This window comes from Sminthopsis crassicaudata, chromosome 1 (genome assembly GCF_048593235.1).
Source record: "Sminthopsis crassicaudata isolate SCR6 chromosome 1, ASM4859323v1, whole genome shotgun sequence".
NCBI classification, from domain to species: Eukaryota; Metazoa; Chordata; class Mammalia; order Dasyuromorphia; family Dasyuridae; genus Sminthopsis; species Sminthopsis crassicaudata.
Window position 1 is genome coordinate 442,295,228 of NC_133617.1, and position 15,800 is coordinate 442,311,027.

General features: G+C 34.4%; 1 protein-coding gene across 1 annotated transcript in view; it reads right to left on the reverse strand.

Moving 5' to 3' along the window:
* Positions 1-15,800, reverse strand: part of DOCK8 (dedicator of cytokinesis 8) — a 324,685-nt gene that overhangs the window by 71,185 nt on the left and 237,700 nt on the right. Inside the window, 2 exon segments of the mRNA XM_074280659.1 lie at positions 1,414-1,553; positions 13,657-13,812. Coding sequence (XP_074136760.1) covers positions 1,414-1,553; positions 13,657-13,812 — 296 coding nt within the window.

A 15,800-nucleotide genomic window follows, 5' to 3' on the forward strand; every position in this document is an offset into this window, starting at 1 on the left:
AAAGAAGAAAAAAAGGAAAGAAAAAGGCAGAAGAAAAAGATAAAGACTAAATAATATACTAAAGCAATCTGAAAAAAATATAATTTTGCTAATGTTTTATATTATGACATGGCAACAGTTTCTCTAATGACTTCCAAGGAGGCTATATAACAAATCCAGCAATGAAGGATTATTGTTTTGTCAAGAAGAGACATTTTGGTTCCTTCTCCAGGAGATGTGTTTATTTGAAGGATGTAACCAACATATTATATATTATGACAAAGTGACCCCTCATGTTGCCCTAGCATGTTTTGGGTTATATAAGCAGTAACAATTTTATAAGAGTGAGTAACCTTATGAAGTAGAAAGAAATGTCTAGGTTTCTTTCTCTACAGGTACCACAGGTACCACCTGATCAGAGGGAAAATGGAAATTGTTGTCAAAGTAAACATTAAAGATTATTTAATCTACAGAAGTATTGTCATAAAAGAGATTTAGGCATAAAGAAAATTAGGCACAGATTGAGCTACCTCAAAATGGCAAGAATTTGCAAATGAAATTTCTCTTTGCCTCAAAGATGCCTTCCCCCCCCCCCCAGGCTGGTACTAAGTGACTTGCCCAGGGTCACACAGCTAGGAAGTGTTAAGTGTCTGAGACCAGATTTGAACTCCGGTCCTCCTGAATTCAAGGCTGGTGCTCTATCCACTGTACCACCTAGCTGCCCCTCAAAGAGGCCTTTCTAAGGCATCTTGTCATCAAGGGAAATCTGGGCTGTTAGGGCAAGTTTAGTTATATACAAAGCAAGAATTCTTCTTTTAGGGTTTTTGAATTTGTTATTTTAAAAAAGGTTTGATTTTTTGGGATAACTTTTTTAAATATTGGGTTTCTCTGTAATCCTATATATTTTATTTTAGGTCATAATTACTCTGAAGTAGGGGCAGCAAGGTGGCGCAGTGGATAGAGCACCAGCCTGAATGCAGGAGAATCTGAGTTCAAATCTGGTCTCAGACACTTAACACTTCCTAGCTATGTGACCCTGGGCAAGTCAGTTAACCCCAGACTCAGAAAAAAAAAAAAATAATAATTATTCTGAAGTAGAGTTTGTAGATTTCCCCAGCCTAGTATTCCTTAACTCAAAAAAGGATAAGAAACTAATGCCATAAGAGAATTATTTTTGCTGAGATTATGGGAAAGTGTTTGCTTAAGGCTGAGAAAGAAATCTGAAGTTACTGGTTTTAGAGTTCTAGTCTAAACAGCCTTTTCAGATGATAAGTTGCAGGGAAGATACTGACCTGCAAAGGGATTGGAATTTCCACACTTTAGTTTTTTAAAAATTAAATATTGGGGCTGTCCCAATCCATGCCAACTCCTACATATGTACACATTTACTTCACACATCTCTTACTTTCACTGAAAAAAAGATCAAACACATACCCTTCTCCCTCAGCATCAAGTACAGCAGCCAATTCAGTGAAGAGAAGACCTGTCAGGAAGTGCTGCTGGCGGTAATCAGGAGACAGGTCAAACATACTAGCGATCTTCTGGTCCTGGAAACTGGAACAAGAACTGGAGTTCTATAGAAATGCAGAAGACATTTTGGTGAGTGGCATAAGAAAAGACAAACAGTTGGAAAAGATGGAAAAAAATAAAATCAGGGGTTGCTGGTACCCTCTTGAAAAAGAAAGGGTAAAAAAAGAAAAAAAACTTGAAACAAAACATTCTAAGGAGTTGGAATGTGGGGGTTACTGGTTGGGAAAGAAGTTGTGCCTTTTTTTTGTCAGTGGAATACCATAAGCTTTTATAAAGAATATGATCTTAAAGAATTGTGACATTTATACAGAAGACCACTATGTCCTCTGGCAGGGGTATGTTTTGGGAAAAGAAGATATTTTGATATAATTGGTTTTCATTGTGATCCTATGTATTTTTTTTAAAAATGCATTTAAAAAGATGATTTTGAGAAGAGTCCATAGGCTTCACAAGATTACCTCAAAGGGTCCATGACTCACAAAATGTAAGGACCTCTGTGGTCCAAAATCTAATTTCTGAACGTGACTGAGCACAGAATGAATTTCATTAGACTGGAGCAAGATGTTATCAGATAACAGAATTCCCAATTTTGCTCAAGTATGGGAAGTTTTTGCATATTTTTCTAAGCATATATTTCATTTATTATTTTGATAAGAGCTAGTTGCTTGAGGAAAGATGAAGATGTTTGGTTTAAATACACTGGCTTAGTGGGAAGCAGCTGTGTATGTGTGTGTGTGTGTGTGTGTGTGTGTGTGTGTGTGTGTGTGTGTACACGCATGTGCACTCAAGATAAAAGCCACTGGCAACAATTCCCCCAAACTCAGCTACTGGTCAGGTAGGCACAATATCTTATCTAGGCATAAGTCAGAATGAACGAAATATATTTGATATTTCTTATTAAAAATAAAATTCATTTCAATTGATTACTGACTTGGTTTGCATAGTTGTAAAGTTTTATCTTTTAAAACTAAGGCAAAATCCAATCTTGGTGTTAATAGCCAGATCCCTTGGTGAGCACCCGCACCTGATGTAGGTAAATTCTTTTTTGTTTTTTAAATATATTTTAAATTTTTTTTGTAATTAAAAAAAATTATAGCTTTTTATTTACAAGATGTATGCATGGGTAATTTTTCAGCATTGACCCTTGCAAAACCTTCTGTTCCAACTTTTCCCCTCCTTCCCTCCACCCCCTCCACTAGATGGCAGGTAGATCAATACATGTGTTAAATATGTTAACGTCTATGTTAAATACAAAATATGTCTACATACAATTATTTTGTTGCACAAGAAAAATCGGACTTAGAAATAAGGTAAAAATAACCTGAGAAGGAAATAAAAAATGCAAGCTGACAAAAACAGAAGGAGTGGAAATGCTATGTTGTGGTTCACACTCATTTCCAATAGTTTTTTTGCCAGGTGTACTGGTTCTTTTCATTATTGAACAAATGGAACTAATTTGATTCATCTCATTGTTGAAGAGAGCCACATATATCAGAATTGATCATCATATGGTATTGTTAAAGTGTATAATGATCTCCTGGTCCTGCTCATTTCACTCAGCATCAGTTCATGTAAGTCTCTCCAGGCCTTTCTGAAATAATCCTGCTGGTCATTTCTTATAGAACAATAATATTCCATAACATTCACATACCACAATTTACCCAACCATTCTCCAATTGATGGGTATTGATTCATTTTCCATTTTCTAGCCACTAAAAAAAAGGGCTGCCACAAACATTTTGGCACATACAGGTCCCTTTCCCTTCTTTTAGATCTCTTTGGGATATAAGCCCAGTAGCAACACTGCTGGATCAAAGGGCATGCACAGTTTGATAACTTTTTGAGCATAGTTCCAAATTACTCTCCAGAATAGTTGGATGAATTCACAATTACACCAACAATGTATTAGTGTCCCAGTTTTCTCACATCCCCTCCAACATTCGGCATTATCTTTTCCTATCGTCCTAGACAATCTGAGGGGTGTGTAGTGGTATCTTAGAATTGTCTTAATTTGCATTTCTCTGATTAATAATGATTTGGAGCATCTTTTTATATGGCTAAAAATAATTTCATCATCTGAAAATTGTTCATATCCTTTGACCAATTGGATTTGATCAATTGGAGAATGGCTTGATTTCTTATAAATTAAGAGTTAATTCTCTTTATATTTTGAAAATGAGGCCTTTATCAGAACCTTTGACTGTAAAAAAGTTTTCCCAGTTTATTGGTCCCCTTCTAATCTTGTTTGCATTAGTTTTATTTATACAAAAGCTTTTTAACTTAATATAATCAGAATTTTCTATTTTGTGACCAATAATGATCTCTAGTTCTTTTGGTCACAAATTCCTTCTTCCTCCACAGGTCTGAGAGGTAAACTAATTTCTTCTAATTTATTCTTCTAATATTAGAATTCTAATATTATTAATTCTTCTAATTTATTTATAATCTCATTCTTTATGCCTAGGCCATGAATGCATTTTGACCTTATCTTGGTGTATGGTGTTAAGTGTGGGTCCATGCCTAGTTTCTGCCATACTAATTTCCAATTTTCCCAGCAGTTTTTGTCAAATAGTAAATTCTTATTCCAAAAGCTAGGGTCTTTGGGTTTGTCAAACACTAGATTGCTATAGTTACTGTTTTGTCCTGTGAACCTAACCTATTCCACTGATCAACTAGTCTATTTCTTAGCTAAATGGTTTTGGTGACTGCTGCTTTATAATATAGTTTTAGATCTGGTACAGCTAGGCTGCCTTCATTTGATTTTTTTTTCATTTGTTCCCTTGAAATTCTTGACCTTTTGTTCTTCCAGATAAATTTTGTTGTTATTTTTCCAGGTCACTAAAATAGTTTTTTGGGAGTCTGATTGGTATAGTGCTAAATAAATAGATTAGTTTAGATAGTATGGTCATCTTTATTATATTCACTTGGCCTATCCAAGAGTACTTAACATTTTTTTTCCAATTGGTTAGATCTGACTTTATTTGTGTGGAAATTGTTTTGTACTTTAGATCACAGAGTTCCTGACTTTCCCTTGGCAGATAGATTCCCAAATATTTAATACTATCTGCAGTTACTTTATTTATTTTTTTATTAATAATTTTCATTTACCAGATACATGCATGAGTAATTTTACAACATTGACAATTGCCAAACCTTTTGTTCTAATTTTTCCCCTCCTCCCCCCAACCCAGATGGCAGGTTGATCAATACATGTTAAATATGTTAAAGTATAAATTAAATACAATATATGTATACATGTGCAAACAGTTGTTTTGCTGTACAAAATGAATTGGACTTTGAAATAGTGTACAATTAGCCTGTGAAGGAAATCCAAAATGCAGGCAGACAAAAATTGAGGGACTGGGAATTCTATGTAGTGGTTCATAGTCATCTCCCAGAGTTCTTTTGCTGGGTATAGCTGGTTCAATTCATTACTGCTCTATTGGAACTGATTTGATTCATCTCATTATTGAAAATGGCCACTTCCTTGGAGAGACTTAAATCAACTGTTGCTGAGTGAAATGAGCAGAACCAGAAGATCACTGTACACTTCAACAACAATACTGTATGAGGATGTATTCTGATGGAAGTGGAAATCTTCAACATAAAGAAGATCCAACTCACTTCCAGTTGATCAATGATGGACAGAAATAACTATACCCAGAGAAGGAACACTGGGAAGCGAATGTAAATTGTTAGCACTACTGTCTATCTACCCAGGTTACTTATACCTTCGGAAGCTAATAATTAATGTGCAACAAGAAAATGGTATTTACACACATATATTGTATCTAGGTTATATTGTAACACATGTAAAATGTATGGGATTACCTGCCATGGGGGGGGGGAGTGGAGGGAGGGAGGGGATAATTTGGAAAAATGAATTTAAAAAAAAAAAAACAGAGATCCAAAAATGTCACCTTTCTGATAAAACTTGGCACTTTCAGAAGAAAAAGTCACTTTTCAAGGCTCTATCTATGATTCACGAATCAGCATTCTGACTTTTTGTTTCTTCTTTGTATAATCATTAAAGTAGTTTCCTAGTCAAGAAATAGTTTTGTAACTAAAGCAAAATAAAGGAAATTCAAGCCCCCCCCCAAAAAAAAAGAAAAAGAAAATGGCCACTTCCATCAGAATTGATCATCATATAGTATTGTTGTTGAAATATATAATGATCTCTTGGTTCTGCTCAGTTCACTCAGCATCAGTTCATGTAAGTCTCTCCAGGCCTCTCTGAAATCATCCTGTTGGTCATTTCTTCCATAATATTCATATGCCACAATTTATTCAACCATTCTCTAATTAATGAGCATCCACGTAATTTCCAATTTCTGGCCACTACAAAGAGGGCTTCGGCAGTTACTTTAAATGGAATTTCTCTTTGTATCATTTGCCATTGGATTTTGTTAGTGATATATAAGAATGCTGATAATTTATGTGGGTTTATTTTGTATCCTGCAACTTTGCTAAAGTTGTGGATTATTTCTAATAGCTTTTTAGTAGAATCTCTGGGGTTCTCTAAGTATACCATCATATCTGCAAAGAGTGATACTTTGGTTTCTTCATTACCTACTCTTTCTCAACTCTTATTGCCAAAGCTAGCATTTCTAATATAATATTGAATAGTAAAGGTGATAGTGAGCAACCCTGTTTCACTCCTGATCTTATTGGGAATGGTTCCAGTTTATCCCCATTACATATGATGCTTACTGATGGTTTTAAATAGATGCTGCTGATTATTTTAAGGAAAAGTCCATTTATTCCCCTTTTTAAAAATTTTTAAAAAATTAATTTTATAATTATAACATTTTTGACAGTACATATGCATAGGTAACATTTAAAACATTATCCTTTGTACTCCCTTCTATTCCAAATTTTCCCCTCCTCCCTCCAACCCCTCCCCTAGATGGCAGGCATTCCCATACATATTAAATATGTTATAGTATATCCTAGATACAATACATATGTGCAGAACCGAATTTTGTTGTTTGTTGTTGTTGTTGCAAAGGAAGAATTGGATTCAGAAGGTAAAAATAACCTGGGAAGAAAAACAAAAAATGCAAATAGTTTACACTCATTTCCCAGTGTTCCTTCTCTGGGTGTAGCTGATTCTGTCCATCATTGATCGATTGGAATTGGATTAGATCTTCTCTATGTTGATGATATCCACTTCCATCAGAATACATCCTCATACAGTATTGTTGTTGAAGTGTATAATGATCTCCTAGTTCTGCTCATTTCACTCAGTATCAGTTGATGTCTCTCCAAGCCTCTCTGTATTCATCCTGCTGGTCATTTCTTACAGAACAATAATATTCCATAACATTCATATAACATAATTTACCCAACCATTCTCCAATTGATGGGCATCCATTCATTTTCCAATTTCTAGCCACTACAAAAAGGGCTGCCACAAACATTTTGGCACATACAGGTCCCTTTCCATTCTTTAGTATTTCCTTGGGATATAAGCACAGTAGGAGCACTGCTGGATCAAAGGGTTTGATAACTTTTTGGGCATAATTCCAGATTACTCTCCAGAATGGTTGGATTCTTTCACAACTCTACCAACAATGCATCAGTGTCCCAGTTTTCCCACATCCCCTCCAACATTCATCGTTATTAGTTCCTATCATCTTAGTCAATCTGACAGGTGTATAGTGGTATCTCAGAGTTGTCTTAATTTGCATTTCTCTGATCAATAGTGATTTGGAACACTTTCATATGAGTGGAAATAGTTTCAGTTTCATCATCTGAAAATTGTCTGTTCATATCCTTTGACCATGTATCAATTGAAGAATGGCTTGATTTCTTATAAATTAAGAGTTAATTCTCTGTATATTTTGGAAATGAGGCCTTTATCAGAACCTTTAACTGTAAAAATGTTTTCCCAATTTGTTACTTCCCTTCTAATCTTGTTTGCTTTAGTTTTGTTTGTACAAAAGCTTTTTAATTTGATGTAATCAAAATTTTCTATTTTGTGATCAATAATGATCTCTAGTTCTCCTTTGGACACAAATTCCTTCCTCCTCCACAAGTCTGAGAGGTAAACTATCCTATGTTCCTCTAATTAATTTATGATCTCGTTCTTTATGCCTAAATCATGGACCCATTTTGATCTTATTTTAGTATGCGGTGTTAAGTGTGGGTCCATGCCTAGTTTCTGCCGTACTAATTTCCAGTTTTCCCAGAAGTTTTTGTCAAATAAGGAATTTTTGTCCCAAAAGTTGGGATCTTTGGGTTTGTCAAACACTAGATTGCTATAGTTATTGACTATTATGTCTTGTGAACCTAACCTGTTCCACTGATCAACTAGTCTATTTCTTAGCCAATACCAAATGGTTTTGATGACTGCTGCTTTATAATATAGTTCTAGATCAGGTACAGCTAGGCCACCTTCATTTGATTTTTTTTTTTTCATTAATCACTTTGAAATTCTAGACCTTTTGTTCTTCCATATGAATTTTGTTATGTTTTCTAGGTCATTAAAATAATTTCTTGGGAGTCTGATTGGTATAGCACTAAATAAATAGATTAGTTTAGGGATTATTGTCATCTTGATTATATTTGCTTGGCCTATCCAAGAGCACTTAATATTTTTCCAATTATTTAAATCTGACTTTATTTTTGTGGCAAGTGTTTTGTAATTTTGCTCATATAATTCCTGACTCTCCTTTGGTAGATATATTTCCAAATATTTTATACTATCGACAGTTATTTTGAATGGAATCTCTCTTTGTATCTCTTGCTGTTGGATTGTGTTGGTAATGTATAAAAATGCTGAGGATTTATATGGATTTATTTTGTATCCTGCAACTTTGCTAAAGTTATTAATCATTTCTAATAGCTTTTTAGCAGAGTCTTTGGGGTTCTCTAAGTATACCATCACATCATCTGCAAAGAGTGATAGTTTGATTTCCTCATTACCTACTCTAATTCCTTTAATCTCTTTCTCGGCTCTTATTGCTGAGGCTAGCATTTCTAGTACAATATTGAATAGTAATGGTGATAGTGGGCAACCTTGTTTCACTCCTGATCTTACCGGGAAAGGTTCCAGTTTATCACCATTACATATGATGTTTACTGATGGTTTTAAATATATGCTCCTGATTATTTTAAAGAATAGTCCATTTATTCCTATAATCTCAAGTGTTTTTAATAGGAATGGGTGTTGGATTTTATCAAGTGATTTTTTTGCATCTATTGAGATGATCATATGGTTTTTGTTAATTTGGTTATTGATATAGTCAATTATGCTAAAGTTTTCCTAATATTGAACCAGCTCTGCATTCCTGGTATAAATCCTACTTGGTTGTGATGTATTATCCTGAGGATAATTTTCGGTAATCTTTTTGCTAATATTTTATTTCAGATTTTTGCATCAATATTCATTAGGGAAATTGGTCTACAATTTTCTTTCTCTGATTTTGTCCTACCTGGTTTATGTATCAGTACCATATCTGTGTCATAAAAGGAATGTGGTAGGAATCCTTCATTCCCTATTTTTTCAAATAGTTTATATAACATTGGAAGTAATTGTTCTTTAAATTGTTTCAATTTGAACTTGAACATTTGTTTCAAGTTTCAATGAACAAGTAAATCCATCTAGTGTTGGGGATTTTTTCTTATGGAGATGATTAATAGCTTGTTCTATTTCTTTTTCTAAAATGGGACTATTTAGATCAAAGCATATGAACAGACAGTTCTCAGACAAAGAAATTGAAACTATTTCTAGCCATATGAAAAGATGCTCCAAGTCATTATTAATCAGAGAAATGCAAATTAAGACAACTCTGAGATACCACTACAGCTGTCAGATTGGCTAGAATGACAGGGAAAGATAATGTGCAATGTTGGAGGGGATGTGGGAAAACAGGGACACTGATATGTTTTTGGTGGAATTGTTTATACATCCAGCCATTGTGGAGAATAATTTGGAACTATGCTCAAAAAGTTATCAAACTGTGCATACCCTTTGATCCAGCAGTGTTACTATTGGGCTTATATCCCAAAGAGATCTTTTCCCTTAAAGGGAAAAGAACCTGTATATGCAAGAATGTTTGTGGCAAACCTCTTTGTAGTGGCCAGAAACTGGAAATTCAGTGGATGCCCATCAATTGGAGAATGGCTGAATAAATTGTGTTATATGAATGTTATGGAATATTATTGTTCTGTAAGAAATAAGCAGCAGGATGATTTCAGAAAGGCCTGGAGAGACTTATATGAACTGATGCTGAGTTAAATGAGCAGGACCAGGAGATCATTATATAATTCAACAACAATACTATATGATGATCAATTCTGATGGAAGTGGCCATCTTCAACAATGAGATGAACCAAATCAGTTCCAATAGAGCAGTCATGAACTGAACCATTAATACCCAGTGAAAGAACTCTGGGAGATGACTATGAACCACTACATAGAATTCCCAATACCCTTATTTTTGTCTGCTTGCAGTTTTGATTTCTTTCCCAGGCTAATTGTACACTATTTCAAAGTCTGATTCTTTTTCTACAGCAAAATAACTGTTTGGATGTGTATACATATATTGTATTTAATTTATACTTTAACATATATAATATGTATTGGTCAACTGCCATCTGGGGGAGGGGAGTGGGAGGAAATAGGGGTAAAATTGGAACAAAAGGCTTGGCAATTGTCAGTGCTGTAAAATTACCCATGCATATATCTTGTAAATAAAAAGCTATTATTAAAAAATGGGACTATTTAAGCAATTTACTTGTTCCTCTGTTAATCTGGGTAGCCTGTTTTTGAAGGTAGTCGTCATTTCACTTAAGTTATCAAATTTATTGGCATAACGTTGGGCAAAGTAACACCTAATTTTTGCTCTAATTTCCTCTTCATTGGTGGAAAGTTCTCCCTTTTCACTTTTAAGACTAAAAATTTGATTCTCCTCTTTCCTTTTTCTAATCAAATTTACCAAAGATTTATCTATTTTGTTCCTTCCCCTCCCTTAATTCCCTCAGATATGATAGGTTTCCTTTGCCTCTTCATGAGATGTAATTTCCATCTTTTTATCTCCCCTTTTCCCTTTTTCAGATATAATCCTTTTTTCCACTTCTGCTTCTCTTTTAAAAAAAATATTATAATAGTAAAATCAAATTATGCACACACTTTTTATGTATGTCCATAACAGAAATACATTTCTCAAGAGCTCTTTTTATCTTTTATACTTCTCTTGAGTCCTACATTTGGAGGTTAAATTTTTTGTTTAGCTCTGATTTTTTCATTAGGAATAAATGGAATTCACCTGTTTCATTGAATGTCCATCTTCTTCCATGGAAGAAAATGCTCAGCTTAGCTGGGTAGTTTATTCTTGGTTGCATTCTAAGTTCTTTTGCCTTTCAGAAGATCAGATTCCATCCCCTCTGATCCTTTAATGTGGAAGCTGAGTGATCCTTATTGTGGCTCCTTGGTATTAGAATTTTTTTTCCTGGTTGCTTGTAATATTTTTTCCTTAGTCTGATAGTTCTGAAATTTAGCTACAATACTCCTTGGAGTTTTTATTTTGGCCTCTCTTTTAGAAGGTGTTTGATGAATTCTTTCAATGCCTATTTTGCCTTCTGATTCTATTACATCTGGCCAGTTCTGTTTGATGATTTCAGTGCCTAGGCTCTTTTTTTTTCATCATGGTTTTCAGGGAGTCCAATATTCCTCAGATTATCTTTCCTATATCTATTTTCCAGGTCTGTTGTTTTTCCAAGTAGATATTTAATATTTTTTCTATTTTTTTTTTGTTTTATGAATCATTAATTTCTATTTGTTCAGTTCTGATTTTTAATGAGTTATTTTCTTCATTAACTTTTTTTTTACTTCTTTTTGTATATGTCCAATCGAGTTTTTAAAGAAATTGTTTTGTTCTACGGGAATTTTTTTCCATTTTACTCTTTTTTCTTTTTTCCTGGGAGTTCTTTATCTTTCCCAATTAACAAATTCTATTTCCCTGGGATTTTTTTTACCTTTTCCAATTCACATTTCAGAAAGTTATTTCCTTTTTCCACTTTATCAAATCTTTTTTTTAATATGCCTTTTCCATACTCTCTTGCAGAGATTCTCTTTCCCCATTTTTCTTCCAGCTCTCTTTTAAGATCTTTTATAATTTCTTCTAGGAGAGCATTGTGTGATGGGGCCCAGATTATGTCTTTCTTTGCGATTTTGTCTGGAGACTGCTATTAGTCTCCTCAGAGTTGGAAATCTGCTCTCTTTCTGCATAGAAGCTATCTATAGTTAGAGCTCACTTTGCTTTTTCACTCATTTTAAAAAGCCTTTGGGGTCTGTCTTCAGGGCAAGGAGGTTCCTCTATAGAACAGAGACAGATGGACAGTAGCTATGCTGCAAACAGGCTGCAAAGAGCGTCTGAGCCACAGAAGTATGACTGCCCTGGGCAAGCACCCCCCACCTTCCCATGTGGAAGTGTGACTGCCCTGGGTAAATCCCCTTGCTGTGTATTGTGGCTGCAGTTGTGCTATGATTGTGCTGAGTCACTCCTAGGGTTGGGTGGGGTGTGTCCAGGTTCTATGAAACTGGTGTTTTGGGGTATACTGTACTCTACCTTTGGCATTAATATAACTTCTCTGTTGATCTACTGCTTAGCAGAGCAACCAACCTGTGGTAGAATCCTCCCTGCAAATTCTCCACCCGTGGAGACCGCATCCCACCCCCTGTCCACTCAGTATGTGCTAGCCTCTGTGTTCTACCTCTCTGCCTGCCCTGGCTTCCTCCCACCTGATCAAGACAGACCTTTTCTGTCAATCTTCCAGATTATCTTTGGCTGGTAGTTTGTTGTACTTCCAATATTTGTGGATTCTACCAGTCAAGTACTATTTCAGAGACTGAATTTGGTAATCAGTAAGTGAGGGTAGAAGGAAGCTCAGAATGAAGCATGTGTCCTCTCTGTCATCTTTTCTCTGCCCCCCTGTGGGTAAATTCTTGCTTCTGTCTTGGGCTATATATCCTTTGTCCCTTTCCAAAGAACTTTATTCAATAAATAAACAAACCAATCCTTCAAATATGACCATTTTACTCAAGCCTTTACTCCAAGTGTTGGCATTCATTCAGTACTTTTTCTGATAATGTGTAAATAGCTTTGATAGGGATATAATAACATGTCAAAGGACTGCATCATTTCAAAAGAAAACCTTCTGATGATCCTCTAATTAAATTTCCTTGAATGAAGTCCAAGATAAGCCTATGTAGTTAAGAGAAAGAGTAGATAAACAATTTGGACTTGGAGCCAAAAAGACATGGATTCAGATCAAGTCCTTGACACTCAATAACTGTGTTACCCTGTTCAAATCTCTTAACCTTTCCAGTATCAATTTTTTTTTTGTACAATAGAGCTCCTAATAATATCTATCTCAAAGGAGATAATGTTTGTGAAATGATTTGCAAATCTAAGGCACTCTAAAAGTTTTTGCTATGTTATAGCAAACAGTGTGACTGAAAGGTTTCAGTCTAATTAGAAGACTTAAAGACTTATATTTAAATATCCTCCTTCATACTGATATATTTTTAAAAATTTCTTTCTTTAATTCATAAAGAATTATAAACATTTCATTATACAAAGGACAACAACAACAGGATTGTAAATGAAATCCTAAACTTGTTACCTCATTTATTTTTAAGTGTTTATAATTGTATAATTTTAACAAGAACAAAGCTGTTCCAGTTGTATCCTCTTCTGAATGTCATCCTTCTTTCTTCAGTATATTTTAAAATGTTTAATTGGTGTTCCTTTCTTTATCTATCTTTATCCTTTTGTCTCTTTTTTCCCATTCTGTAACCCTATAACTTAATTTTTGTAGCACTCCCTGTCCAGGGGAAACTTTCAAGGAATTTGGATAAGCTGAGCTATTGGGGAAAAATAAATGAAATCAGGAAGAAGATTAAAAGTTAGGTTAGATAGGTCAAGTGATGAGTCTGGCACTTAAAATTAGTTTCTATAACTTCATTAAAGGAGACTGTTTCCTAAAGCATGTAATGGCTACTAGGGATCTGTGAGACATGGAAGATGTAAATCCATCATATGAACATTTCATATTTCATATGAGTTCATAATGCAAAAATGAAACATATGAAAATGAGGAATAAAGAACAGAAATAATTATTTACTATGGGTTGGTTACCTGGGAAGAGATAGAGGGGTTGGGAGATGCTGGAGCTGCATCAGGAGCCATGAAGAAGAGGTTCAGGTTGAGGTAATGTTCATGGCTGCAGAGGATTCTGAGAAACTCCAGCCTCATGGAAATCAGAATTGGGAGATTATTGAGTTTGGCTGACAGCTGAGAGGAAAAGTGAAGAGAAGGCAGAATTGTTTTGTTAATAGAGGAATGGAGTTTAGTTTGAACATCACAAAAAATATTCTTTCTCCCCAAATCAAAGCAACCAATTTTCATAAACATTAAAGGTGCTGTACAACAGATGATGCACTATGAAGGAAAGATCTGCCCAATATGTTTCTACCAATTAAGTGTTTCTTTAATGATTTCAGCTTAACTGAACTCCAAAATGAAGATTTCACATCCTCACAGTCCCTTGAGGAAACTATAAGGGCATGGTGAATCTGTCTGGAAAATAATCATTAAGTATTTTTTCACTATAACACAAAATAATAATAATAATTTTATTTTTATTTTTATAAAATTTATTTTTTATAAAAACTCCACTGTGTCTGAGAAACTAAATGAAAGGAAGCCAATCTTACCAAAATACTGGATAATATGACTTGATCACTTTAATGCTGGAATGATTCTTTGTTTAGGTTCTAATTAAAAGCTCTATTGATAAATTAAAAAACAAGCTTACTGAAAGAAAAAATCTAAGGCTTTAGAAAAATATGCTATGAAAAATGCCAAATAGTTTGCACAGAAGAAAGAGCGTAGGAGGAGTGTGTGTGTATACATGGAGAGAGGGATTCATTTAAAAAATAAATGAAAAAATTGGGAGGACTTTTGGAGGAAATCCATCCTTCAGACCAATAAAAAACCAAACATGCTATAAAAACAACAGAAAGCTCACAAAGGTCCAAAGTAAACCACCTGCTCTAGTCTCCCACTGTTCCTTCTACATCCTTGTATATACTTGTGCTCTGTGACAAGATTACTATATTAATGGTGAGATTACTGAGCTCTGCTCTACATTTATATAGTAATCTATTTACAAAGTGCTGATGGTTTTCAAGGGGCTCTCTCAAAAGTCCTCCCAATGTTTTTCTTTATTCATTAAATTTTTTATACATTTTTTAAAAAACAAAACCCATGTTTTTGCAAACATTGCTTAACCAGAGCTTGAGAGGACCTTATGAATCCAATCTAATTTACAAAAGGGGAAATTGAGGGTCAGACAGAATAAATTTATGTGTCCACAGTAAAGTAAGACAACATTTTTAGCAACAGTGGCAGATTCCAACACAGAAGCACAGAATAGTAACCCTAGAAGGACAGTACCAAAGAAAGAGTACTAGATCTGTAATCAGAGGACCTGACTCCAACCTTTAAGTCTAATACTTAATACCTGAATAACCTTAGTCCTTTATTTCCCTAAATCTCAGTTTTATTCTTTGCAAAATGAAAGAGTTGGCCACGTAAGAGATTGAATGACTAATAAGTCTCCTACTTCAGGGATCATCTAGTGCAACTTTCATGTCAAAGATGATGAAATTTAGGAGGACAAAAGTTAAATGATTTGTAAAAATTCCTGCAATGTTTTCTGAGGAAGAGCATAACTGTCATCCTAGGACTATCCTGATCAAATGAGACAATGTTATACAAAGCAATTCACAAATCTTAAATTGCTAGATAGATGTCAATTATTATTATGTCAAAATGGTTACATAACCTTCCTGCCTTCACTCCCCAACATATAATACTGTTACAAGAAACCACCTTTGGGCATAAAATAGCATTCCATTATCTTTTTTGCATCCAACCAAAACATTTTTCTTAATTAAGGATATAACTTGATTTTTAAATGAAAGCTATAATTTGTAATTTCAAATGTCAAAAAAGGAAAAAAGAGAGAGGGTAATTTCTCTCTGACGCTTGTCTACACATTCCAGAATCCCTTTGGTAGAATTCTGGAGGTTGTAGGGGATAGGAAATTCTTTGTACCTGTATATGCCTAACAAAAATTCCTCTATAAGATTTGTGACAATTCTTTGTGAATACTATCTTGTGCCTTTAAAACATTTTTTTTAAAGTCTTATAATGGGAATGGGAGAAAGATTTTGAACCTGAATTATTCAATTTCTTACACTTTGAATTTTGCAGAT